General features: G+C 37.5%; 1 protein-coding gene across 2 annotated transcripts in view; it reads left to right on the top strand.

Annotated features, from left to right (window-relative positions):
- DIAPH2 (diaphanous related formin 2) overlaps positions 1 to 25,513 on the top strand; it is a 969,789-nt gene that overhangs the window by 426,592 nt on the left and 517,684 nt on the right. For both annotated transcript variants that reach the window (XM_065914818.1, XM_065914819.1), the window contains 2 exons: positions 462 to 563; positions 2,612 to 2,706. In XM_065914818.1, coding sequence (XP_065770890.1) covers positions 462 to 563; positions 2,612 to 2,706 — 197 coding nt within the window. The remainder of the gene's footprint in view (positions 1 to 461; positions 564 to 2,611; positions 2,707 to 25,513) is intronic.

The following is a 25,513-nucleotide window of genomic DNA, read 5'->3' on the forward strand; positions in this document are numbered from 1 at the left end:
GGGTTTTCATATGGCAACCTGTTTGGCAGTAAAGTTACCTTAGATAACCTTAAAGCAATTTCAGACCTGCCTTAATTTTAGCATATTTTTGGATAAATACATGTTTGCCTTTTTCCTCAATTAGTCCAAATTAGGGAGATTTTACTATATGTTTAATTCCTGTGCTGCTGTAGGAACCCGGTAAAGCAGTAATTAATGCTCCACATTAGGTAAGAAGCAGCAATTGATTTTGGGGTCTATTTGGCTTATCTTTTCTACTTAATTGCAGATATTTAATTTGTAGGGAAACCTCTAAACAGGTCTATATTTTTATGTTCATCCTCTTCCTTGAACTAATGAAATAAACCTATTTATTGATTTGGGCATGAGCTTTATTAATGTAGTTAATATGCCTTACTTATGTTAGTCCATGCATTTGGATTAGCAGTATTATTGTTTATCTATCAACATTTTTCTTTCAGTCCAAAAGAATGCAGAAGCTTTAGAAGAAAAGAAGAGCATACCTGCAAAGAAGAAAGTGAAAGAGTTGAGAATTTTGGATCCCAAAACAGCACAGAATCTTTGTATGTGATATTTTCTACATAGGGAGTGGTGGTGATGCTAGTAGTGAGGGATTGTTGGATGTTTTTAAAGCAAAGTTGTAACTTCTTTGAGCAGGTATATTTAGCATCTATTGGAAACAAAATTCGGTGTAAACATCATTTAGGTTGCCTTTTTATCATTCAGCCAGAATGGACTCCCTCTACAATTTAGCCTTGGCCAGGCCAGGTGGAACTTTTATGAATAAAAGGCTTTGGAAATTACTAATCATTCTGCATTGTTAAGAGGCCAAAATGAGAATGAAGGCAGAGTTGAAAAGTGTTATTTTTATTTTCCTTCTGCCTAGACCTGAGAGTGATGGTTTTAGAGTATTCACTAGTCACATTGGTTGAAGCCTTTTTTTGCTACTGCTTTGTATTTGAAGGAATTGTGATGTGAGTGAGTTAAGTTGTTAACCACTGCCCTATAAAATTGGTTAGTGAACCTTAAAGCCTTTAACAAACCAGTCAGCCGTTAAGTCAACTTTTGCTAAAGTAGCTGGACAGTTAAACCCGTCTTCATTTACCCAGGCCTGAAGTTTTTTGTTTTTTGTTTTTTTTAACATATAGTCTTCCCTCTATATTAAATTCAGCATTTTTTTGGTCACCACATTATGCTGTGTTATATTCTAAGGATACTAAAACACTATGCTTGAGAAATTTCAGCACATCAAGCATTTCTAATTATGCAAAGAAATACCATGGGAGTTTATTTTGTGAAGGAATGTGATATAGAGAATCAGATTAAAATAACTCGTCATTTGTATTCTTCTGTCAGTAAGAATGTTGCTTTCAGAAAAGCAGTCTCCTAATAATTGTTCTGCATATGTACATTGCTTATCTGACAGTCTATTTTCCTTTATAAAGTGGATGTTCAGCACTTTTTTTTTTTTAAGAAACACACAACGATTTTAATTGCTAGTTGATATCTCATAACATTATTTCCTTGGATTCTGGTGGTCTCATTTGGTGTTTATGTCTATATAATTGTTTGCCTGGACAGAAAGGATGCTTTTTCATTAGGTACAGTGGAGCCATATAGACTTCTTCATGAAAAAAAAAAAAATTCTTAGGAACATATTCATGTTCTGGGGATAAGAACACATGTATGTTTTTAAAAAGTATGTTCAATGGAGGTGAAAGTGAAATGTATTATTGAGCAATGTTTTCTGAGTCAGTGTGAACTTTTCTAGGTATAATTTGTTGAATTATTCCCATATGACATAATATATATCCAATTAAGAAAAAGTTGACAAGGGAAATCGTGATTCAACATAAAAAGCAACTAATAGCATACTGCATGAATGTCATCAGAGATTTAGAGAACATTTGATGATTCAGACACTTTAATCTTTTCTTATGTGGGAGAACTGCAAAGTAGACTGATAGCTTTTTTTAAGTGTCAGGTTACTTTACTGTCTTCCTTGAGAGGTGCTGTATTGAATGCCTCTGACAATCTCTACAGTAAATTCAGTGTTGAATTAAAAAGTTAACTTGAGATACAATTTCTAACTTTTCATGGGTTGTTTTATATTAGCTTCATCTAAAATGCCTAAGCATGTAGTTATTTGCCCTGTTAGTAGATTTATCTTCCATATAAATACACGCGTGGCTTCCCTGGTGGCTCAGATGGTGAAGAATCTTCCTGCAATGCAGGAGACCCAGGTTCGATCCTTGGGTCATGAAGATCCACAGAAGAAGGGAATGCAGTCCACTCCAGTATTCTTGCCTGGAGAATCCCATGGACAGAGGAGCCTAGTGGGCTACACTCCATGGGGTTGCAAAGAGTCGGACATGACTTAGCGGCTAAATGCACGCACGCACACACACACACACACACACACATAAATACTCATGAGCTCTAAACATTAGAACCTTAGCTAACAGAAAGTACTTTTGTTTGTTCATAATTATGTGCATTAATATTAGTGAGAGATTTCATATTTAAGTCTATGAAATGGAAATCAGTTATTTATTTCTGCTTTAAAATTGTGGTGCTGCTCTCTTTTTAATAAAATCAACTTTTATTTTAGCTATCTTCCTAGGATCGTATCGTATGCCATATGAAGAAATAAAAAACATCATTCTGGAGGTTAATGAAAGCATGTTGAGTGAGCCCTTAATTCAGGTAATTGCATATTTTGTTTTTAAATCTCATTTTCACGGGAATTTCTGGATTGCTATCTTCCCATTGGAGTTGTGTGAAAATGTTCTTCTATGTTTGAATAGAGTTAGGAGTATCTAGCTGTGTGGATAGTTAGAGAACTCAACGTAGACAATGAGGTTTTAGGCATGTGTCTGCCATTTATTAGATATATGTCCTTTTAAGTTTTAGTCTGTGCACATGTAGACACATCATTCCTGTACACAAAATTGCGTATATTTTATCATCCCAATGACTGTCAAATAGATATTGTCAGTACCATTGTATGAAAATAAAATCTGCAGGTGAAGAGGTTAAATGGCTTTCTCAGAATCAGTGGTTAAATGGTAAAGTTACCCCTTGTTAGGCACTTGATATGTGCTGGGAATTGTGCCAAGCTATTTATGTATTTTATCTCCTTGAATCCTACAACAGTCCTATGTGATAAGTACTGTTATCCTTATTTTACACATCAAGAACCTGAGGCTTAGAGAAGTTGTCCACTCGTCACTTAACTGCTAAGTGATAAAGTAGTAGAGCTGAGACTCAAAACAAATCCTATCATGACTCTAAAGCCATTGCTCTTTTTATTCTATTACGCTGCCTCCTTTGGACAAATTGTGTCAGTTTGCTAAAGCCCTATCTCCTCATCTGAGATTACTAGATTACTATGAGGATTATACCAAAGAGACTGCTTTTTAGAATAGAGCACTCTATTAGATCTAATTCTTAGAATTCTTGGCAGCTTTTGTTTGACCCTGTCTAGAAGGCAGAACTGCAAGATTTTTCATGGATGGACATAGTCATTGTAGGTTTTTTGTTATTGTTGTTTGTATTTGAATCACATGGTTTGCTTTGATTTTAAGGTGATCGACTAGTTTCTGCTGTAATACTTTCGTCATATGTCCCTTAGATGGTCCCCAAATCTCAGAGCCCCAGTGTCTATTGTTTGAGCTGGCTGAGTCCATATAGATGTTTCTCCATTGTGTAGTGTAGGCTTGAATTCTGGTTCACCTCATGTATGTTTTAAACATAGATATAGTTTATTCCCTATGCTATAGGGCCTATAGGACTAAGGTTTAATGAGTTTATGTAGGCTCTATATTAACATGATGCACGTTTATTAACCTCAGCAAAAGTTACACTGTGCTAAGAAATCCCCTTTTTGAAAAATGTGTTTTCTTTGTCTAACTAGTAAGTTCACAGTTCTCTGAGTTGAAATGGAGAGCAGATCACATTTGTCCTGCCTGCCTTAGTGACATGATTCTTTGCCCAGTAATCAGAATGAGCAAGTTAAGAAGCATAAATGTGACTTAGTTCTCCCTCTTTTTTCCAATTGGACAGTTTCATTTTAAAGTACAATAAGGCAAACAAACATCTGACTCCTATTCAATAGTTGAAGATTTCTAATTTTTTCTGTATAGTCAAATTGTAGTAAAAGACAATCATATTTTGAAGAATTAATCAACGCATTTATTTTGCCCATTAAAACTGTAGCTTTTCCTTCACATGGCTTAGTGCATAAAAAAGAATGTAAATATGCAGAATGCTACTGTGGTATTTATTTATACCATAATATTTATTTATTTATTAAAAAAAACAAATACCATACTATTTATTTACTAGTAATACTAAAAACGTTTATTTTTTTTTTAAGTCATATTTTCAAGTCTTTAGAGAATGTAAGGAACAGAGGGATTCTCACTTATGAGTGGCCTTCTGCTGCTGCTGCTGCTAAGTCATTTCAGTCGTGTCTGACTTTGTGCGACCCCATAGACAGCAGCCCACCAGAGTCCCCCATCCTGGGATTCTCCAAGCAAGAGTACTTGAGTGGGTTGCCATTGACTTCTCCGATGAATGGCCCTCTAAAATGAACAAACTTTAACAATTTTTGTATAGAAATGTAATACCTGGGATTTTTTTTTTTCTGTTTCACTTGATTTTGTAGCATTAACAATACATATTTGTTTTTCTGTTTAAATTGCCTGGTCCAATTGGGAGGAATGAATTGCTTTGTTTGGAGATGGAAGTAATTTATATCTGCATTCTTGAATTCAACTCCTTTAATCTTAATCACTAGGCAGTCAAAGCTTCCCAGGTGGTGTAGTGGTAAATATTCTGCCTGCAAATGCAGGAAACCCTGGTTCTATCCCTGGGGTCAGGAAGATCCCCTGGAGGAGGGCATGGCAACCCACTCCATCATTTTGCCTGGAGCATCCCCATGGACATTGGAGCCTGGTGGGCTTACAGTCTCTGGGGTTGCAAAAATCAGACACCACTGAACCACTAACATTTTCACTGTAACAAGTTCAGGCAGTCAAAAAGACTGCTTGGGAAATCACATTATTATGCTAAATCTTAGAAGATAAGTGAAGGAGAATCACAAAATCTAAGTAGATCCTGCCCAGCTCCTTCTGTGTTATACCCAATGCCTTCATGCATTTCATGTTTGCTGGTGTTGGGTTAACCTGTTTCTTTCTTATCTCTTCCTCTTTTCTAGATGTCCATTCCTTTTTTCCAAGCCTGTATCTTTCTCTTTTTCACATCTTTGTGTGTTTTATCGCTTGCATCCTTTGCCCTACAAATTTTGTTTTCCCTCTGTTGAAAATATGCCACTGAGAACTTTTTTTTCCCAGCTGCTTTCCTTTCCTCCTCAATGCCAGATACTCTAAAATTTCCTTTCATCCCTTATCCTGCTCAATCAAAACTCATTTTCTTAGTTGTGCTTGTAGGAGAAAACAATTTAACATGTACTTTAATAGTATGCCTGATTGGAACTGTGGTGCTTGGTTATGAGGCACAAATGGTGAATCTGAGTTATTAAAGTTAATATCGTGTTTATGCAGACAAATCCAATGTCTGAGTATCTTCTGGTAAGGATGAAGGTCCTGGGTGGAGTTACTTGATTTTCAAGTACCCAAAGGAGACTGTTTCTTGCTCAGGCAGGGTAAAAGAGGAGAATCACCATGGCCTTTCTCCCTCCCATCCTAGAAAGGATTTGCTTCAGTGATGCAAAAGTAACATCAATTTGCCGTTCAAAGGAGCTGTTTATCATTTTTGTCTAATTACCATGTAGCACATAGATAATGCATAGCATTAAATATGTATCATCACATTAACTTTGCTGTAAGTTCTATCTGATTACATTGCTAAACTCCATCCATGCATAATCATAGTTAGTTGCTTATGTGACATCATTGTCTCTTCATAACAACAAAAAACAATTAAGGACACATTGCTTCCCAGAGACTTGAATTAACAACAGTATTATCTCTCCTAGTATGGGTTAATAAGCTCTTTCCTGCCAGAAAGCTAATAGATTTTAGTTATTTGACAAGATAAATGCCTTACTGAAAAAATAAAAATAAAAAACTTTAATCAGCAAGATCATGCCCCAAATTTAAGGTTATTAATAAAAGTACTAATGCCTCACTTATTTCAAAATATTCTAATTTAAGCTAAAAGCCAAGTTCACTATATGGAAGTAGTTGAAGATCCTAAAATACTTATAAAAAGCAAAGAAACACTTAAAAAGTACACCATATCCTGTGATTGTTGAGGAGCTTCTAGTATATGCAGTTGTGAGTTCGATCCAAATAATGTGTACTCAGTTTAGGTGATTCTTGTTATTATTTCAGCTTTGAAAATCTGCTTTAGTGTAATTTAATTTGATCTATTGAGAGAAAAATACAAGACCAGTAAGTATTTTTAGGACATCAGTGGTAAAAATGAAGTAGTTGTAGGCACACTTACATATAGAGCATTGACCAAAAAGAAAAGAAATTAACACTTTAAAAAAAGCAATTCAAGTGTTGAGGGAAAAATTAAATTGTATTCTATTTTAGAACATTCAGTTCAGTTCAGTTCAGTCGCTCAGTTGTGTCCGACTCTTCGCGACCCCATGAATCGCAGCACGCCAGCCCTTGCTGTCCATCACCAACTCCCAGAGTTTACTCAAACTCATGTCCATCGAGTCGTTGATGCCATCCAGCCATCTTATCCTCTGTCGTCCCCTTCTCCTCCTGCCCCCAACCCCTCCCAGCATCAGGGTCTTTTCCAGTGAGTCAACTCTTCGCATGAGGTGGCCAAAGTACTGGAGTTTCAGCTTCAGCATCAGTCCTTCCAGTGAACACCCAGGACTGATCTCCAAATTAATGCATGCAAATGATTCTTAAATGCTGTGAAAATTCCTGTTGGTATAGAGAAAAAATATGATTAACATAGAAGGAAGTATAAAATTGCTGCAGAACAATTTACAAAGATATGTATAAAGCAGGGGTTTTTAACCAGGGGTTCCCATGCAGGACCCATCAAGAGAATTCAGGGGCTCATGAACTTAGATGTGAAAAGCATTGCATCTTTATTTTCTTTACCTGCTAGCTAATATTTAGTATTCCATCTGATTAACAATATAGGCAACAAACCAAAGTGTCAAGAGTATTAACAGGACCTCTAACTTTGTCACTAATAGAAATAATAAATATTTCCTTGTCACATTACATTTATGACAGATATCTTGAAATATTGTTTACAGTCATTACTACTTCAAAATTTTTACTGTTTATTAAAGCTGCCACTAGGTCTTATTTTTTAGTGACTTAGTCAAGAAGGAGAACTATAATTATGTCACAATTTATATTTGTAAATATGTTGATAACTATTTCAATATTATTGGCTTCTTTTCCATTCTTATGTATTTTATTTTATTCTGAGAAGGAATCTATAAGCTGGTATGAAAGAGTTCACGGCAAAAACAAAGAAGAAAGCAGTACAGAATAGAAAGTTTCCTAATCAACATGGCAGATACAAGTCATTCCCAACTTCAGCCACCCTCACATTATTCAGAGATAAGGCACCAGACCCACGGGTGAGGCTAAAGTACCCTCCTAGGCCACAGAGACTAAGAAATACCACACTGGAAGAGTGAGGGGATCAGCTGCATTCTGACCACATTGTGTCTCACCAGACTGGACCAGTTTTGCACCCAGAGCCCCGTCATACCCCAAGCCTGTAGCTCCTCCAGTGGGAAAAGAGGACCCTAAGTGGACCTCTAGCTCTTCCGGCATTGTGTTACACTTCCCAGAATGGAATATTGGGGCTAACTTCATAGAGGTAACTAGGGGAATCTATGGGAGTCAACCACTGCCGATCAAAGAGAGATAGAGATACTGGGGTGGGAATTACAGCAACCAGCACTCAGATCCTGATAAACTGTATGTCTGCTTGTAGCAATGCCCATGCAGAGATCTCAGCCAATGGCTCTTTCCATCTTCAGGATCAAACCAGTCACCCCATCTGGCTAGGGAGTCCACTGGACAGTTCTGCCTGATTTGGGTCCCCAGTCAATGAGCCATACCAGCTGTGGAGCCTGTTGTGCTGTTTGGTCTAGACAAGAAAGCAGATTTGCACCTCCGCATAACTGTTGAGAATAACCTCCAGTCTCACCAAGTAGCCTAGCCTGAATACTGAGGCCACTGTGGAGCCCATGCTGCAGCCATGCTTTTTCCTGGATCAAAGCTAGCAGTCTTGCCCAACTGTTCTGCATACTCTCTGGCTCCACAGAACCACAGAGCCTGAATGTAACCCCGAGAGTCCCAGAGTCCAGTGTACACAAACACTGAGCCATCCAGTCCAGCCGGTGGCCCCACTGAATGGCAGAGTGCAAGGTGTGATCCTGTCTTATTTCTACCTGGCCGCAGAACACAGGCTGTAGCCCCACCGAACTGCAGGATACAGTTGGAGGACCCTCTCCACCAGAGAGCCCAGCCCAGTCAAGAGCAGAGTATAGCCAATAGCTTACTATGTTAGGAGGCCCAGCCCATGGTCCTGTCCAACATTAGGGTGCAGCCTGAAGCCCCACTTAATGGCAGAGCACAGCATGCAGGTCCAGCTGAACATAGTCCAGCCAGCACTGCCATTCACTCAAGGAGCACGGCCTGAGCCCCAGCTGACCAGGAACAGTTGCAAAGCCATCCATAGCCCTGCCCACTTGCAAGATCCTACCAGTGACCCCACCTGACTGCAGAGTACAGTAGTAGCCCCATCCAATATGGGAGTCTATCATGTGGCCCTGGTTAAATGTGGACCTCAGCCAGCAGTTTCACCCAGCAGTGGAGCTCAACCAGTGACACCCTTTCTGACCTCAGATAATGGACCTCACCCAAGTAGGGATCCCAATAGCAAATGCCACCTACCAAAAAATGCTACCAGCTGACTCAGGTAGTACCCTAGGTTGAGGTGATGAATGAAGGGGTCACCCTATGGTAGCAAACATATAAAGTCTGGAAGAGAAGAACACTTACTGAAATGTGCAGATACTAACTCAAGGAATCAAGAATTACAAATAATCCAGTAAAAATGTCACCATCAAAGGAAATTAATAAAACTCCAAGGACTGACCCTAGAGAAATTGAGATCTGTGATCTTTCTGAAAAATAAGAATAATCCTCTTAAACTCAGTGAACTATAGGAATACACAGGAAGACAACTAAACAAAATTGGGAAAACAATGCATTAACAAAATGAGAAGTTCAACAAAGGAAAAGTGATCATTAAAAAAAAGAACAAACAAAAATCCTAGAGCTAAATAATACAATGACTGAACTGAAAAATGGAATAGAGAGATTCAACATCACACTTGATCAAGCAGAAGAAAGACAAGTGACCTGGAATGTAGGCCTTTTGAAATTATCCAGTCTTAGAAGTAAAAATCAAAAAGAGTGAAGAAAGCCTACATGACTATCAAAATTTCTCAAAAGAAAAATAAGCCAAGAAAATGTGGAATGATATACTCAAATATTGAGAGGGAAACAAAACATTTCAACCAAGACCACTCTATCCAAAAAAGCTGGGTATCTTTTCCTTTAGAAGAGAAAATATTGTTTGAGAAAATACTTTTCCTTTGAAAAGATAAATATTTTCTTAAACAAACAAGAGCTGAGGGGCTTCATCACTCGAACATCTGTACAAGAAATACTAAAGGATGTTTTTAAAGCTAAAATGAAAAGATGGTAATTTGAATCATAAAAACATATGAATGTGTAAAACTCACTGGTAATGGTAAATATATAGTCAAAGTCAAATTCTCTAACATTATCAGCTGTGGCATAATTCACTTATGACTTTAATAATCTCTTATTGTTATGCATTATAAAAATTTAAATTATAGCATCAGTAATCTAAAATAATATAATCTGTTAGGGGAGAGAAATAAAATTGTAAAGTTTAGCATGCTATTGAAGTAAAATTGTTATCAGCTTAAAATAGGATGTTATGAATATATTTTGTTTAACCCTCACTGTAACCACAATGGAAAAACCTGTAGTAGATACACAAAAGATTATGGTAAAGGAGTCTAAGTATACTGTCGCAAAAATACTCAAATCACAAAGAATGAGAACAGTAGAAGAATCATGGCACAATACATTCACAAAACAACAAATGGACAAAGCAAGTTCATCCCTATCAGCAATTAATTTAAAGGTAAATGTTTTAAGTTCTCCAATCAAAAGACATACAGTAACTGAATGTAAAAACAAGATTGAAAGATATGCTATCTAAAAAATATGCTATCTTAAAGTACACAGAAAGACTGAGACTGAAAAGATGATAAAAGATGTTTCAAGCAAATAATAACCAAAAGAAAGCAAGGCTCCTCTGTCCATGAAGTTCTCTAGACAAGAGTACTGGAGTGGGTAGCCATTTCTTTTTCTAGGGGATCTTCCTGAACCAGGGACAGAACTTAGGTCTCCTGCATTGCAGACGGATTCTTTACCATCTAAGCCACCAGGGAAACCCCTGCTATACTTATAACGAGCAACATAGACATTAAGCCAAAAAATGGTCAAAACCCGAAGAAAAGCAGTCATTATATAATGATAGAGTGGTCAGTTCATCAAAAAGACACAATAATTGTAAATATTTATGCAACCAATATTGGAACATCAGAATATATAAAATACATAATAGTAGAACTGAAACAGTGGCTAAAAGGAGAAATAAACAACAATAAACTAATAGTTGTAAAATTTAATACCCCATTTTGAATGAATAGCAAAATAGTGGATTTGAACAATACTATGATTTAATATACCTAACAGACATATACAGAATATTGCATCCAATAGCAGCCGTTTACATGCTCTTCTCAAATACACATGGAACAGTCTCCAAGATAGATCATATGATAGGTAATAGCAAATTTAAGAAGACTGAAATTATATCACATCTTTTCTGACAACAGTGTTACAACTAGTAGTCAATAGTAGAAGGAAAGCTGGAAAATACATTAGTATATGGAAATTAAGCATAACACACCTGAATAACTAATAGATCAAAGAAGGAAAAGAAGAGCAAATACATTGAGACAAATCAAAATGGGAACACAACGTACCAGAACTTATTGCATGGAGAAGAAAAAGCAAAACAAAACAATTCTAACAGGGAAAATTTATAGGGAGAAACACAGCAAGAACAAAGAAAGATCTCAACCTTACTACTCCTCAAGGAATGAGAAAAATAAGCAAGATAATCTCAAAGTTAGTAGAAGGGAGGAAATAATAAAGATTGGAGCACAAATGAGACTAAAAGACAATAGAAAAGATCAATGAAACTAAGAGCTGAATTTTTGAAAAAATATAATCATCAGACTACTATAAATAGATGCCAACTAACTGAAGAAATGAATAAATTCCTAGTGGCATATAACCTACCAAACATAATTCATGAAGAAATAGCAAATATGAGCACAACACTAATGACTAAGGAGTTTCAGGCAGTATTCAAAAACATCTCAAAGAAATGTCTGGGATAAGATTGTTTCACTGGTGATTTCTGCCAAACCTTTTGAAACACTTCCAAAAGTCTGAAGAGGAAGGAACATTCCCAAGCTCATTTTACGAGGCCAGCATTACCCTGATACTAAAGCCAGCTAAGGACACTACAAAAAAAAATTTAGGCAAAGGACTTGAATAGACATTTTCCAAAGAAGATGTTCCAGTGGCAAAGATGTACATGAAAAAGTGCTTGATTTTCACTAATCATCAGGGAAATACAAATCAAAACTACAATGGGATATCACCTCACACCTATTAGAATAGCTGTTATGAAAAAGGAAATACTGGGAAGGATAAGGAAAAAAGGGAACCCTTGTACACTATTGGTGGGGATGTAAATTCGTACAGTCTCTACTTAAAAAATATGCAGATTCCTTAAAAGATGAAAATTGAACTGAATATGATCCAGCTATCTCACATCTGTATGTATATTTGATGGAAATTAAATCATTGTGTCAAAGTGAAATCAATATGCCCATGTTCATTGTAGCTTTTTTTTTAAAATATATATAGCCACGACATACAAACAACCTAGGTGTCCACTGATAGATGTGTGAATAAAGAGTTGTGGCAAGGAATTCCTTGATATTCTAGTGGTTAGGAATTGGTCCTTTTACTGTTGTGGTCCAGGTTGGTGAAGTAAGATCTGACAAGCCACATGGTATGGCAAAATTTTTTTTTTTAAGTAAATAAAATTTAAAAAATAGAGTTCCATCCAGACTATTTTCCAGGAATAATTCATTTAAAAAAATTGTGATGTATGTATGTATACATACACATATACGGATACACACACAGGAATATTATTCAGATTTTTCAAATGAAATCCTGCCATATATGATAACATAAATGAACTTTGAAGGCATTATTCTGTGTGAAATAAGTCAGACAAAGACAAATGCTGTGAAGTATCACTGATTTGTATAATTAAGACAAACCAAACTCAAAGGAACAGAATAGACTGTTGTTTTGCCAAGGGTGAAGGGAATGGAAGAATGGCTGATACTGTTCCAAGGGTACAAAATGAATAGGTACTCGAGATGTTATGTGCACTATGGCAACTATAGTTAATAGTACTGTACTGTTTATTTGAAGTTCCTAAGAGAGTAAATGTTAAAAGTCCTCACCAGAATAAAGAGAAATCATGGTTATGTGTTGTGATGGGTATTTAAATGAACCTTCCTGAGATGATCATTTTGTAATATATGCATATATCAAATCATCACATTTTACATCTTCTGTTGTGCTATACTTAGTTGATCAGTCACGTCCAGCTCTTTGCAACCCCATGGACTGCAGCCTGCCAGACTCCTCTGTCCATGGGGATTCTCTAGGCAAGAATACTGACGTGAGTTGACATGTTCTTCTCCAGGGGAAGATCTTCCCAACCCAGGGATCAAACCCAGGTCTTCCACATTGTAGTTGGATTCTTTACCATCGGAACCACCAGGGAAGCCAAAGAATACTGGTGTGGGTAGCCTATCCTTTCCAGGGGATCTCCCTGACCCATGATGTTAAAGTTACACAATGTCATAGACCTTAGTAAAACTAGAGAAAACATTTTAAAAAGTTTTCCAATTAAATGACTTAGAAGTTTCCCTTAAATGTTTTGTATGACAGCAAAATGATCAGTAGTTACAAGGCATTAGTGAGGAAGGAGGGATAAAGACCAAGCACAGAGGAATTTTAGGACAGTGAAAGTAAATATTCTATGTGGTAATATAATTGTGGATACATGTCACACGTTTGTTAAAATCCCATAGATGCATGAAATGAAGATTGAATCCTAATGTAAACTATGGGCTTGAGGCAATATTGATGTGTGAATGTAGATTCATTGGTCCTTAACAACTGTAGAGTTTTACTTGGGGATGATGAGGAATCTATACATGTTCGAGGGCAGGAAATATATCAGGATTATCTGTATTTGCTGCTCACTTTTGCTGTAAGCCTAAACTGCTCTAAGAAAAGAAATCTAATAAAAAAACAAATTAATACAGAGGCTCACTGAAGGGGCACTTTGTGTTGGGTGGCCTGTGGTTACAGTGTCTCCTTGGGAGAAGTGTAAGTTAAACTGGACTTTGCAGCATTATTAGGGTTCAGTTAGAGAGGGCTAGGAAAAGAGAGAGTGAGCAAAGGTTTGAGACATAAAGGAAAATATCTGTATTCTGTTGTTCATCAGAAGTCATGTAGGTGACAATGAGAAAGAACATGTAAATGCTGGGCTTTAGAATCATAACTTTAGAATCATAGAGATCACAAATTAGTGACTCACAGTATATTTTCTTAGCTCTTTGTAGTGCTTAAATGGTAGGATTTGAATGTCACATACTATCCTATTTGCCATAGTCCTGACCACACCCACTACATTTTACCCATTCTGATTTGTTCCTAGTCTTTATAATCATCTGACTTTTTGACTCCTGCTATATAACTTGATTTCTACCTTATTAAATTTGAACATTTGTGTTTAGAAAGATTACATTAGCTATAGGATCCCAAGTGGCTTGGCGAAAAGAGATTAAAAATAACTGTAATTTCAAGTATAAAGTACAATGAGGTCTCAAAATACATTGTAGATAGAGAAATAAAGGAAAGGTGGATAAATAAGAAGTTACAAAGAAAAGATTCATTGTAAAATGTTGGTGATAGAATGGTTGTACTGTTAATAAAACTAAGTAAATCATGTGAGAGAAAAAATACTTCCAGGGTAGACGAGAAAATTGTTATGGATATATTGCAAAAGAGTATGTGTTGGAAGTCAGAATAGAGATGAGGACTGAAGTTAAGAATTTGGGGAGTCATTTGCAAGGAAATCATAGGCAACAAGAGTCCAAAATGCAGTAGTTGGATGCAATCTCAAAACGACAGAATGATCTCTGTTCGTTTCCAAGGCAAACAATTCAATATCACAGTAATCCAAGTCTATGCCCTGACCAGTAATGCTGCAAAAGCTGAAGTTGAACAGTTCTGTGAAGACCTACAAGATCTACAACTAACACCCAAAAAAGATATCCTCTTCATTATAGGGGACGGGAATGCAAAAGTAGGGACACAACAACTACCTAGAGTAACAGGCAAATTTGGCCACGGAGTACAAAACAAAGCAGGTCAAAGGCTAACAGAGTTTTGCCAAGAAAACCCACTGGTCATAGCAACCACCCTCTTCCAGCTACACAAGAGAAGCCTCTACACATGGACATAACCAGATGGTCAATACCGAAATCAGATTGATTAAATTCCTTGCAGCCAAATATGGAGAAACAGTCAGCATATGACACCACCCTTATGGCAAAAAGCAAAGAAGACCTAAAGAGCCTCTTGATGAAAGTGAAAGAGGAGAGTGAAAAAGTTGGCTTAAAGCTCAGCATTTAGAAAATAAGATCATGGCATCTGGTCCCATCACTTCATGGCAAATAGATGGGAAACAATGGAAACAGTGACAGACTTTACATTTTGGGGCTCCAAAATCACTGCAGATGGTGACTGCAGCTGTGAAATAAAAAGACACTTGCTCCTTGGAAGAAAATCTATGACCAAACTAGACAGCATAATAAAAAACAGACACATTACTTTGCCAAGAAAGATCCATCTAGTCAAGGCTATGGTTTTTCCAGTAGTCAGGTACTGATGTGAGACTTGTACTATAAAGAAAGCTGAGCATAGAAGAATTGATGTTTTTGAGCTGTGGTGTTGAAGAAGACACTTAAGAGTCCCTTGGACTGCAAGGAGATCCAACTAGTCCATCCTAAAGGAGATCAGTCATGAATATTCATTGGAAGGACTGATGCTGAAGCTGAAATTCCAATACTTTGGCCACATGATGCGAAGAAACAACTCATTGGAAAAGACCCTGCTGCTGGGAAAGATTGAAAGCAGGAGGAGAAGGGGATGAGAGAGGATGACATGGTTGGATGTCATGTGATGGACATGAGTTTTAGTAGGCTCTGGGAGTTGGTGATGGACAGGGAACCTTGGTGTGCTGCAGTCCATGGGGTCATAAAGAGTTGGACATTACTGAGCCACTGAACTGAACTTGTAAGGAAATGATTGTTTTGGTTTAGTCGCTCAGTTGTGTATGACTTTTTGTGACCCCATGGACTGCAGCATGCCAGGCATTCTTGTCCGTTACCATCTCCTGGAGCTTTCTCAAACTCCTTTGAGTTGGTGATGTCACCCAACCATCTTGTCCTCTGTCATCCTCTTTTCCTCTTGCCTTCAATCTACCCCAGCATCAGGGTCTTTTGTAATGAGTCGGCTCTTCCCATGAGTTGGCCAAAGGATTGGAGCTTCAGCTTCAACATCAGTCCTTCCAATGTATTATCAGGGTTGATTTGCTTTAGGATTGACTGGTTTGATCTCCTTGCAGTCCAAGGGACTTTCAACAACTAAACAAGTGATCTAGTTTACAGATCAGAGGTTGGTAGTGAAAAAAGTGACTGCTGGAAAGTTAAGTTCCACATTTCTGGAGGCTACTCAGGTTAAGGGGATGGATCATGTTAGAGAAATCAGAACAAAGGGAGCCAGCATATCAGGGGAGTGCCAGGTTCACTGGTGCCTCACAAAATCTAGCCCAATAGAGAATTCTGAGGAGTAATGAAGAAGATAATGATATCAGGGGAAAAGATACCTCTTTTGATATACTGAATTGCAGTGATGTCTTTAAAATAGTTGTTATTTTCTGATAGTTCTTTGTTAAAATAATCCACACTTCATATCAGACACCTGTATTCCTTAAGCAAATGTTCTTGTCTTTTGGTCTCTATCACACTTATTTTTAAGGGACAGATGAATTTCTGTTGGGCATACAACTATCTGATATATTATTTTCTGCTCCTCTTCCACTTAAGTTGTTTTCTCTGCATTTTCATTCATTTCTTCCTTTCCCTCCTCCCTCCTCCTTTACCTTCTTCCTATCTTTCATTTTAACTATTTTTTTTTTTTTGTATGGTGGTGATTTACTCACTTAAGTCATGACCAGCTCTTTCAATCCCATGGACTGTAGCCCCCCAGGCTCCTCTGTCCATGGGATTTTCCAGGTAAGATTACTGGCGTGGGTTGCAATTCCTTCTCCAGGGCATCCTTCAGACCCAGGGATTGAACCTGCATCTCCTGCACTGTAGGCAGATTCTTTACAGCTGAGCCTCCAGGGACTTTTTTTTTTTTTTTTTTTAAAGTAATGAGCCCTAGTCTTCCTTAATAATAATCCTTTGGTGAAATGCAGCTCTCCTTAACAGGAAATTACAGAAATACCTCCATAGATGTTTTTCTGTAATTTCAGTTCAGTTCAGTTCAGTCGCTCAGTCGTATCCGAATCTTTGCGACCCCCTGAACCGTAGCATGCCAGACTTCCCTTCCTATCACCAACTCCCGGAGTCCATCCAAACCCATGTACACTGAGTTGGTGATGCCATGCAACCATCTCATCCTCTGTCATCCCTTCTCCTCTTGCCCTCAATCTTTCCCAGCATCAGGGTCTTTTCAAATGAGTCAGCTCTTCACATCAGGTGGCCAAATTATTGGACTTTCAGCTTCAACATCAGTCCTTCCAATGAACACCCAGGACTGATTTCCTTTAGGATGGACTGGTTGGATCTCCTTGTAGTCCAAGGGACTCTCAAGAGTCTTCTCCAACACCACAGTTCAAAAGCATCAGTTCTACGCTCAGCTTTCTTTATAGTCCAACTCTCACATCCTAATGGAAAAAGCACAACCTTGACTAGATGGACCTTTTTTGGCAAAGTAATGTCTCTGCTATTTAATATGCTGTCTAGGTTGGTCATAACTTTCCTTCCAAGGAGTAAGCATCTTTTAATTTCATGGCTGCAATAACCATTTGCAGTGATTTTGGAACCCAGAAAAATAAAGTCAGCCACTGTTTCCACTGTTTCCCCATCTTTTTTCCATGAAGTGATGGGATTGAATGCCATGATTTTCATTTTCTGAATGTTGATCTGTAAGCCAACTTTTTCACTCTCCTCTTTCACTTTCATCAAGAGGCTCTTTAGTTCCTCTTCACTTTCTGCCATAAGGGTGGTGTCATCTCCATATCTGAGGTTATTGATATTTCTGTCTGCAATCTTGATTCCAGCTTGTGCTTCTTCTAGCCCAGCGTCTCTCATGATGCACTCTGCATATAAGTTAAATAAGCAGGGTGACAATATACAGCCTTGATGTACTCCTTTTCCTATTTGGAACCAATCTGTTGTTCCATGTCCCGTTTCAACTGTTGCTTCCTGAACTGCATATAGGTTTCCCAAGAGGCAGGTCAGGTGGTCTGGTATTCCTATCTCTTTCAGAATTTTCCACAGTTTATTGTGATCCACACAATCAAAGGCTTTGGCATAGTCAATAAAGCAGAAGTAGATGTTTTGGTGGAACTCTCTTGCTTTTTCGATGATCCAGCAGATGTTGGCAATTTGATCTCTGGTTCCTGTGCCTTTTCTAAAACCAGCTTGAACATCTGGAAGTTCATAGTTCACGTATTGCTGAAGCCTGGCTTGGAGAATTTTGAGCATTACTTTACTAGCATGTGAGATGAATTCAGTTTGCAGTAGTTTGAACATTCTTTGGAATTGCCTTTCTTTGGCATTGGAATGGAAACAGACCTTTTCCAGTCCTGTGGCCACTGCTGAGTTTTCCAAATTTACTGGCATATTGAGTACAGCACTTACAAAGCATCATCTTTCAGGATTTGAAATAGCTCAACTGGAGTTCCTTCACCTACACTAGCTTTGTTCGTGCTTTCTAAGGCCCACTTGACTTCACATTCCAGGATGTCTGGCTCTAGGTGAGTGATCACACCATCATGATTATCTGGGTCATGAAGATCTTTTTTGTACAGTTCTTCTGTGTATTCTTGCCACCTCTTCTTAATTTCTTCTGCTCCTGTTAGGTCTCTACCCTTTTTGTCCTTTATTGAGCCCATCTTTGCATAAAATGTTCCCTTGATATCTCTAATTTTCTTGAAGACCTCTCTAGTCTATCCCATTCTATTGTTTTCATTTATTTCTTCACATTGATTTCTGAGGAAGGCTTTCTTATCTCCTTGCTTTTCTTTGGAACTCTGCATTCAAATAGGTATATCTTTCCTTTCCATCTTTACTTTCACTTCCCTTCTTTTCACAGCTATTTGTAAAGCCACCTCAGACAGCCATTTTGCTTTTTTTTTGCATTTCTTTTTCTTGGGGATGGTGTTGATTCCTGTCTCCTGTACCATGTCGTGAACCATCATTCATAGTTCATCAGGTACTCTATCAGGTCTAATCCCTTAAATCTATTTCTCACTTCCACTGTATAGTCATAAGGGATTTGATTTAGGTCATACCTGAATGGTCTATTGGTTTTCTCCACTTTCTTCAACTTAAGTCTGAATTTGGCAATAAGGAGTTCATGATCTGAGCCACAGTCAGCTCCCGGTCTTGTTTTTGCTGACTGTATAGTCCTTCTCCACCTTTGGCAACAAAGAATATAATCAATATGATTTTGGTGTTGACCATCTGGTGATGAACAGATGTAGACTCTTCTCTTGTGTTGTTGGAAGAGGGTGTTTGGTATAACCAGTGTGTTCTCTTGGCAGAATACTCTTAGCCTTTGCCCTGCCTCATTCCGTACTCCAAGGTCATATTTGCCTGTTACACCAGGTATTTCTGACTTCCTACTTTTGCATTCCAGTCCCATATAATGAAAAGGACATCTTTTTTTGGCATTAGTTCTAGAAGGTCTTGTAGGTCTTCATAGAATTGTTCAACTTCACCTCCTTTAGTGTTCCTGGTCGGCACATAGACTTCAATTACCGTGATATTGAATGGTATGCCTTGGAAACGAACAGAGATCATTCTGTCGTTTTTGAGATTGCATCCAAGTACTGCATTTTGGACTCTTGTTGACTATGATAGCTACTCCATTTTTTTCTAAGGTATTCCTGCCCACAGTAGTTGATATAATGGTCATCTGAGTTAAATTCACCCATTCCAGTCCATGTTAGTTTGCTGATTTCTAGAACATCGGTGTTCACTCTTGCCATCTCCTGTTTGACCACTTCCAATTTCCCTTGATTCGTGGACCTAACATTCCAGGTTCCTATGCAATATTGCTCTTTATAGCATCAAACCTTGCTTCTATTATCAGTCCGATCCACAACTGGGTGTTGTTTTTGCTTTGGCTCCATCCCTTCATTCTTTCTGGAGTTATTTCTCCACTGATCTCCAGTAGCATATTGGGCACCTACCGACCTGGGGAGTTCATCTTTCAGTGTCCTATCATTTTGCCTTCTCATATTGTTCATGGGGTTCAGTGTTCTCAGCAAGAATACTGAAGTGGTTTGCCATTCCCTTCTCCAGTGGACCACATTTTGTCAGACCTCTCCACCATGACCTTTCACACGTCTTGGGTGGCCCCACATGGCATGTCTTAATTTCGTTGAGTTAGACAAGACTGTGGTCCAAGTGATCAGATTGGCTAGTTGTCTGTGATTATGGTTTCAGTCTGTCCACCCTCTGATGCCCTCTCTCAGTGCCTACCGTCTTACTTGATTTTCTCTTGGATTTGGGGTATCTCTTAGATTTGGGGTTTCTCTTGGATTTGGGGTAATGTATGTGTTAGCAAACCCAAATTTGGCTGTTTGATTCTCATAAGCCAATAACTTTTGAGGTAAGTGTTAGTAGAAAGGGAAGGTGTTTTACTCAGTACAGCTGGCAATCTGGCAATCTGTGGGGAAGGTGGACTCATGTCTAGAGACCAACTCCAAAGATTCTGCTCAGCCATGACAGTTTTTAAAGGGGAAAAGGAGGAGGATTTTCAGTGAATCACTGACACTGGAGGTCGGGTTCTCTATCATTCTCCATTGTGTGCAGACAGGCTGACTCTTTCTTCAGATGTTGTCTTGCCTGAGTGGTCTGCCTGTGGGATTGCTAAGGTGGTTCTTGGTGTGTAGAGAGATACTAATTTTTTGTTTTTAACTGCTTAATTCTTCATTCTTCTTACCTAGGATAGGAACCAACAGGTTAGATAAGGCATGATATGTATTCTGGAGAGCATAAGTCAGGAGGTTATTTCAATTGCATAGTGATCTCATTCCTCTAATTCGTTTTTTTGACAGTTAGAGGGGAACAGAAATGGGCTAATAAGAAAGGGGCAAAGGGGTATGGGAATATTCTAGCTGGATTTTTGTCCCTCAGATAGTTTCGACTTATGCTAGCTCTATTATTTTTGGGGAACCCATTCAAATGTCCAGCTCTGAATCCATTGTGTACATTCTACAGGGAGCCACATGATTATAATTTCAAATATTTTATGTCTCAAAACAGATTTTATGACTTATAGAATTTACTGTTGGGTCCTGACAAAACAATGTGAGTGAAGCAAAGGTCATACAATCCATTCCCTTGATTGCAGGCAATGCTCCTCCTAAGTCATCAAAGATAGATGGGTATCTATTGATCCTGCAGGGAAAAAAGATTCTTCAACTTCCTTCAGTTAACCAGTTCTAGAGTATAATTATTCTTAATTTCAGGAAGTTCATGCATGTGTAATAGTAGAGCTCGTTTTTGTCTCCTCAATCCATCTTTATAATCATTGATCTACATAGAACTTATTTTCATGGCTATCGACCATCTGTATTTTATGCAGCCATGTGAATCTGCATGTGTTCCTGCACTGTACAAGGGTTTATGACTTTAGAAAACTACAAGTATATCAATTAAGGAGATAATGGCATTAGTATTGGAAAATTTGAAAACATTTTTCTCTGAAATAACAACTTGTATTAACCACGTTCATTTTCGTAATTCTTAAGGGAGAATGAAACATTAGCAATGACAGTAACAATGATAAAACATTTCTTTCCCATTTTGCATCCTGGTGGAAAAAAACAGTTACTTTATGGCATGCTACTGCAATTTCAAAATACTTATATATGTGAGCTGCTGTTCTTTTTCATCTTTTTTTCTAACTGGTTAGAAGTAATTTTTCCCCCTTTCTCCACTGAAATTTTCTTTGGCCTTTTGTGTTACTTTCAGTCTGTTGGTAAAACCACATGTATTTCAAAGAAATGTGATGGTGATGACTGTTTATTTTCATCCCCTCTATATCTATTGTTAATTAATACCAGTATTTCATTTGTCACCATCACTGATTGTGCTATTGTCCACTGCTGATACCAGACTGGTTCACAAATGAAGAAGAGGCAGCTTTAAAGAATTTATTATTTTTTTATTGTCCTAATCAGACTGTAAACCATATTTTAAAAATGCAAAAAAAAAAGTCTTTTTATATTTTGAAAAAATATAATTTTATTAATAGTTGAGCAAGATGTGTCCTCAAAGGTTGTATTTTATGCTGCCCTGTAGACTTTAATCCATGGTTGAATTTCATTAAAATTCTGCCTTTTTCATACTACACATCCATTGGCTCTATAAATGAGATGATGTCGGGGGTAGACCAGGAATTTTCTTGCAATTGTAAAACTTGGAAAGTGCCCTCATTTTCCTCAGACTTTCAGAAACCTGTATTAGAAAATGAGAAGCCAGGTTAGTCCCAGATTCCATACTCTCATTTGTAACTATGAGTTTACTTTTGCACAAAAATCTTAAGTCCTTCCGCCCAAGAGAAACGGATGGCAGGGTGTCCAGGCTTCAGTTCCCTCAGTAAACTAACAGAGATGGAGAACAATTGCACTGTTTTTACTTGCTAATTTGCTACTCTTTTTTAAAAAATTATATTTATTTTCTTTGAATCCGAAGATTGATGGCTAGTCCTATATTTGGGCTTCCCAGGTGGTGCCAGTAGTAAAGAGCCCACCTGCCAATGCAGGTAGACATAAGAGATGCAGGTTTGATCCCTGCATCAAGAAGATCCCCTGGAGGAGGAAATAGCAGCCCACTCCAGTGTTCTTGCCAGGAGAATCCCGTGGACAGAGGACCCTGGCAGGCTGCAGTCCACAGGGTCGCATAGAGTTAGACAGGACAGAAGTGATTTAGCTTGCAGTCATATATTTAATGAACCAAATCACATTTGTAATTGATTATATCTATAAAACCACCTTCTCTTTTTTATGTATTCAGGAGGTTAAATACTCAAAGTATTTCTTTCTACATAAAAGGAATAAATATTTATTTACTGTATTGTTTTTTCAATGTTCTAATTCTAGATCTCCCGGGTAAATAAAAATGAACCTATTCGTCAAATCTAGTAAAGTCATATGAATGTTATGGTATAATTTGCAGTAATATAGTATAGTTAACTGGCTACAACATACTTGGACACAGTGTAATATAGATACAATGTGGTGAATATTTTAATCTCTTTACATAATATTTTAGAGAGTCAATCAGGAAGGAATACACAAAGGAGATTGAATGCTCTTTATTTCTTAATATCAGTGGTAGACACATAGAATCATTATCTTATGTATATATTTTTGTATGTCTTAAATATTACACAATAAGTAAAATTTGAAACATTTGACAAGTGCTGAAAGTGTATGCTTAAGGCAGGGTTCCTTGACTTTGACACTATGCACATTTTGGACTCAATAATTCTTTTTTGTTGAGTGTTGTCCTGTAAATTGTAGCATGTTGAGATGCATCCTTAGCCTCTGCCCACTAGTTGCTGCTCCCTGACACCATTTGTGACACCAAAAATGCTTCAGATGGGACCCATGTCCCCTAGGGGCAAAATTGTCTCTGAATGAAAACCACTGTCTGAAGAATTATTTTTATTTCTCAAATATAGGTAGTAAAGTTTCAGAATTTAATAAAATTCCAGTCATTTGCTTTTATTTTCTATGCTAATTAGAAACTCTCAGGACAGAGGGTTTGGACATTGATTATTATAAGCAAGAGCAAAACTTGATTCTTTGTGTTAAAAAAAAAAATCTCTTTCCGAGGAATATAAAGTGTTCATTTTAAGTTCAAATTCTGAGAGAATTCATTCTCATTAAATTGCAAATAGACCTAATCAAGCATTGTTTAAAATAATTATTTTTCAGGGGTGAATTCAGGCAGTTTTACTAGTGTTAACTTTTTTTCTTTTCTTTATCATGTACTAGGTGGCTTTTTGTTTTGCATTAATAATTTAATAGTGTTGAACAGTTCACTTTATACCATTTAAAACACGTTATGTTGATTTTTTATAATGTATGTCATTTAAGAAGGGCAAATAGTATACTGATAACAACTTTCAATTTGGAGCCAAAAAGCTGTGTCCAAATCCTAGCTCTGTCACAGCCATGTGAAGCTGAGAAGGCTACCTAACCTCCCTGGGCACATCGTCTTCTTCATCCTCTAAATAGCTGATGAGTCTGTTCTGTGGATTAAGTTAAATAACATCCACCGAAGCGTCCCCACATGTAGCACAGTGCTGGTTAAATGATAGGCATACAACGAATATCTTTTGAAGTGAGTGGGATCAGTTCAGTTAGGTTTGCTTTTTTTCCCAAACATCTTCCTTCAAAATGTTTAGTTGAATAGTCAGTCTCCTTTTTCTGTGTTAATAGAAAGAATTCTCAGCAGGGTAATAATTCTCTTGGGGCTACTTGCTTTCTATGCACTGTCTGGAAACTCAGAAATAAAGACATCAAATGAGGACAAAGGAAATCTCTTGGACTAGTCTACCATTTTTGAGAGGATAATTCAGAAGGCTCACTTCAACCTGTTTGATCCTTTGGATCTCATTCCTTATTTTGTATTTCTTTTTATTTGCATAATAGAATGGTAAATGTAGTTTTCCAAGTAGGCAAAAATACTTCAATTAAGATAGAATTGATTAATGGAACTGACTGTGGGAGAATGACAGAGGTGAGACAGGGGATTTTCCAATGTGATCAAAACCTTTTAATATTTTTAAGTGTTCTGTAGATTTTTAATATTCCACTTGAATATATGAAGCAAATCTTTATCCATCAATTGTTTCCCACAGTCTCACCATTGTTGAATTTATATTATTGTAAGATATTCATGTCTTCTTTTCATGTTATGCTATCATTAAGCTTGAGATAAGGCCATTATACTGTGAGGTTCTTAGGGCAAATGATCCAAAAGTATTTTAAGTAATTTTTATATTTGTCTTTTATTTGTTTAGGAATGTTTTATTTTAATATGTTGTGTAGTATTAGAATAATATATTTTACATTAGCATGATTTAAAATATATGAGAACATATATGAAATCATGGTTTTATGAAATTTCCAACATGTATTGTGAATTAAATTGTATATTTTAGTTTGAATATTAGTGGACAATATTTTACAAAAATTGAAATATGTGAAATTGCAAACATGGACTGTTCTAAAGGTTTGGTGGTATAAGAATTTGTCATATTAAAGAGTTTATCAGAAATGTTGTGATCCATTCCAAATAATTAGTTATAGTTTAATAGCTACTTTGAATATTTGTTCTAATAAAGAATCACAAAGATATTAAAAGTTCATGAGCTCACAGGCTTAGACAACGGTACTAAAACATGGCCTAAAGAGTGGGTTGTGTTGGCCAGAGATAGGAGGGTGGGACTGCTATATGACTGCAAGGAAAAGGAAGACTCTTTAGGTGGGTTTATCCAGCTGGAGGGTGGCTTTGTATGAAAGTTTGCAAATGAGATTACCTCCTAGGAATGGTACACCAAGGGACGAAAGGGAGCGGGGGATGAATTGAGAGATTGGGATTGACGGATATACACTTGTTGTTGTCCAGTTGCTAAGTCGTGTCCAACCCTTTGCGACCCCATGGACTCTAGCCTGCCAGGCTCCTTTGTCCTTGGGCTTCTCCAGGGAAGAATACTGGAGTGGGTTCCCATTTCCTTCTCCAGGGGATCTTCCCAGACCAGGGATCGAACCTGTGTTTCCTGCATTGGCATGGACTGATCCATCCGGGAAGCGCCCCCATATATATATCCACTGTTATGTATGAAATAGGTAACTGATGAGAACCTATTGTATAGCACAGGGAACTCTTCTCATTGTT

This window comes from Muntiacus reevesi, chromosome X (assembly GCF_963930625.1).
Source record: "Muntiacus reevesi chromosome X, mMunRee1.1, whole genome shotgun sequence".
Classification (NCBI taxonomy): Eukaryota; Metazoa; Chordata; class Mammalia; order Artiodactyla; family Cervidae; genus Muntiacus; species Muntiacus reevesi.